Source organism: Empidonax traillii, unplaced genomic scaffold, assembly GCF_003031625.1.
Source record: "Empidonax traillii isolate 1590-97213 ecotype Southwest subspecies unplaced genomic scaffold, ASM303162v1 scaffold1668:size145401, whole genome shotgun sequence".
NCBI classification, from domain to species: Eukaryota; Metazoa; Chordata; class Aves; order Passeriformes; family Tyrannidae; genus Empidonax; species Empidonax traillii.
In genome coordinates this window covers 92,012-95,414 of record NW_020956861.1, presented here as the reverse complement: position 1 = coordinate 95,414, position 3,403 = coordinate 92,012, and the positions used below count along the sequence as shown (strand labels likewise).

Here is a 3,403-nt window from a genome sequence, read left to right as displayed (position 1 = left end):
GACCTCAGCAGCAATTAAAGAGTCTTGGAAGTTATTATTAAAAATTATTGGAGGCTGATGTTGGAAATAAAGACCCCGGCAGCAATTAAAGAGTTATATTGGGATGGTTTGGGTTAGAAGGGACCTTAAAGCTCACGTAGTGATCACCGTGGGCAGGGATGCCACTCACCAGAGCAGGTTTTGGGGTATTTTACATTTATTTCACGTCAGCTAAACCCCCTAAGTTCCTACTACAGAAACCGTGTGTGGACAGTCTTCTAGCCGTAGGATTATTCACTTTTACAGGACTGAGGCTGCTTTATACACAGGTATAACTGAGAACTATTTCAGGGCAGCACTAAGGGATCCTCAGGGTGGCTGTTCTCCGGACAAACTCATTTCGCCGCGTTCCAGCACCTCCAGAGAAGCCCCGTCTTCGCAGGCGGGCAAAAGGCGCACTTTATTTCCCCCCCTCCCCGCGGATTTCCCTCTTTGTTCCTTTAATTTTCGCGGCCCCGGCGCCAGCCCCCGGAGCACATGTGCGTGTCACCGCCGGGCCGAGGGGGAGGGAGCGGCGGGCGGGCGCCTCTCGCATGGAGCCGGGGCTGAGGGCCCCGCGGTGATGCAGCAGCAGCGGCGGCAGCACCGCCCGCCCGCGGGCACGGCCCCCTGAGCGCCGCCGCCCGCCCCGGAGCGCACGCGGGGCTCGGCCCCGCTCCATGGGCACCGATGGCATCGCTGCCGCCCGCGCCCGCCGCCGCCGCCGCGCCTCAGCCCGCCATGGCCCAGCCCGGGTGAGTGGAACCGCCGCGGGGGACGGCACGGGACAGGAGGGGACGGGCGGGAGGTGTGCGGGACGCGGCACCGACGAGCGGGGGCGGCCGCGGCGCCCTTGGCTGCCCGGAGCGAGGCTCGGCCGCGCCGTACGGGACGCGAGAGGGGCCGCGAGCGGCGGCGGGGGGGCCGTGTGTGTGTGTGTGCGCGGGGAAGGGGCTGTGCGGGGCGGGCGCGGAGCGCTGGGGAGTGCGTTAGACTGGTTTAGGCGGGCGCGGGGACGCGCTCGGCGCGGCTCTGCCGGGGCTCAGCCGGGGCTCAGCCGGGGCTCTGCCGGCGGGCGCGCAGGAAGGCAGGGGGGGTGGCGGCGGGAGCGCCACAACATGGCGGCGGCGGCTGAGGGGACACGAGACCTTCTTCCCCCCCCGCCGGAACCCGCCGCCGCTCTATGGCCCCCGCGCCGCGCCAGAGCGGCCGCCCGCGGCCCTGCGCCGCTTCGACCAATGGCGAGAGCGCTTACAGCGAGCGCGGCCAATGGCGAGGCGGCTTGCAGCCGGGACGTCAGCGCGCGCCCGCGGGCGCGGTGCACTGTGGGATGCTGGAGGCCTCGCGTCCGGGCAGGAAGGAAGGGGGGGTGTCATGGCGACCAATATCGAACAGATCCTTCGGTCTTTTGTGGTCAGCAAATTACGGGAGATCCAGGGCGAGCAGCAGCAGCAGCACGGCGGGTAACGGGGCGGCGAGGGGCTCCGGGGAAGGGCGCGGGGCGGAGGGGGGCGGACCGCGGCCTGAGGGCCGTGTCGGCGGCAACATGGCGGGGCCGGCGGGGCCGCGGCCGAGCGGGCGCCGTGAGGGAGGCAGGGCCCGGCGAGGAGGAGGAGGGACGGCGAGGGGACCCGCACACTCGGCTCCGGTGCTGTCCTCACGGCCGGACGGCCGCCCGCGCTGCTCATCCCACTTGCGGCTCAGCTCGCCGGGTTTATCGCGCGAAACAAGGAAAAGCTTGGGAAGAGCGCGGAAAAGCGGGAGGAGAGCGAGACGTGGGTGTTTGTGCGGTGGAGGGAGGCCCTGCGAGGTCGTACGAGCTCGGGGGATGGGGCACGTTCTAGACATGGTTTTCGCCATCCTTGTGCGCTCGCGGCGTGCCCGCCGGGGTGGATCGGGAGAGTTAATCCAGAGGCAGAGCTTCCCCGGGAGGCAGGAGCGCTGCTCGGAGGGGCTGGGGGTGATCCGCGTGTGCGAGCGCCCAAACAGCGGCTCCGAACGGCCCGCACTGAGCCGCCGTTTGTCCCGGCAGGGGGAATGTGGAAGCCCAGCCCAACGGGGACACGGCCCCGGCAGAGCCAGCCCAGCCTTCCGACGCCTCCGGAGCTGCCGGCGGCTGTGCCGGCGATCAGATGGTGCAGAAGATCGAGGAAGTGCTCTCGGGAGCCCTCGGGACGGAGCTGCAGAGCAACCCAGGTAAGGGAACCCCCGCGGGCAAAATCGTCCTGCTAGTGCCTCGGATGGGATCCGGTGACAGGGCTGGAACAACCCCTCTTGGTGCTGCTCCTCTGGCAGGTTGGGCGTTTGGTGTGAGTTTCTGAAGTGCTTTACGTGTCTGCTGCCATTTACAACCGTAGAAATGCATCATTAAAGAATTGAAGGGGTTGTTACCTGAAAGTTACGTTAAAAAGGTGTTTTTGATGCTGAAACATATGAAATGTTGTTATATATAAATTTAGTTTCCATCTGTATTTACATTAACTGTTTTATTTTCCCTGTACCTCCCTCAGGGTCTCTCAACAGTTTTAGTAACAAAGGTGGTGCTGACAGAGGCAGTTCCTGGTTTGAATGGGTTTTAGATTGTTTCTAAAAGCCATTTATTAGGATTCAGATCTGTGATGAACTGACAGACGACGTGTTTTAAAAAGAACTTTTAAAGCCTAGGTACATTGCAATCTCCCAAATGTTAAGAAATTTTTAAGTTTCAGTGTCAGAACTTCAGTAAATTGGTGGATTTCTTGTGCCAGAAGGTCACATCTGAGAGTCCCCTCCCACGGGACTGGTCCTTGCTGTAAAATTTCTTCCTCTGGAGGGTCAGTGAGGTGCTGAAGGCTGTAATTCTTGCATTTCCTCTTTTCTGGAGCTGCCACCCAGGGGGTGCAGTGTGCTGGCTGAGTACAGCTCCAGAGAGGGTTTTTTTAGGAGGCAGCACAGAAAACTGAGACTTTCAGAGATTCTGTTGGCAGTGGTTTAGAAGTGCTCTTTATTTTCCTTTTGTGCTCAGTGGCTTGTGCACCTTGAGCATTTTCAAGTGTTTTAATTCCTATTGTACAAACAGCACTTTAGGCTGAAATTGGGGGTTTTGGTAGTATGGTTTTTTTTGTTGTTGTTGTTGGTTTTGTTTTTGTTTTTTTTTTTTTTTTGGTTGGTTGGTTTTGTGTGTGTGTGGTTGGTTTGTTTGGTTTTTTTTTTGTTTTTTGTGGAAGAGGGAGGTGAGGTCACACCGTAATAAATGAGAGCTGTTAACTTGGAAGTTCACAAACTCATCCCGTGGTAAATGTTCCCAATGTCCATATCTAAGAAGAGGTTGGACAAGAGAGATTATCTCAGTCTGGAGAGATTATCTGAACCTAATAAATTATCTTTGTAGGAAAGGTCATTTCTA

At 59.3% G+C, this 3,403-nt stretch overlaps 1 protein-coding gene across 1 annotated transcript in view; it reads left to right on the top strand.

Moving 5' to 3' along the window:
* Nucleotides 1-1,322: 1,322 nt before the first annotated feature.
* Nucleotides 1,323-3,403, top strand: part of LOC114070709 (serine/arginine repetitive matrix protein 2-like) — a 37,711-nt gene continuing 35,630 nt past the window's right edge. The window contains exons 1-2 of the mRNA XM_027908258.1: nucleotides 1,323-1,481; nucleotides 2,051-2,214. Coding sequence (XP_027764059.1) covers nucleotides 1,393-1,481; nucleotides 2,051-2,214 — 253 coding nt within the window. The 5' untranslated portion in view covers nucleotides 1,323-1,392. The remainder of the gene's footprint in view (nucleotides 1,482-2,050; nucleotides 2,215-3,403) is intronic.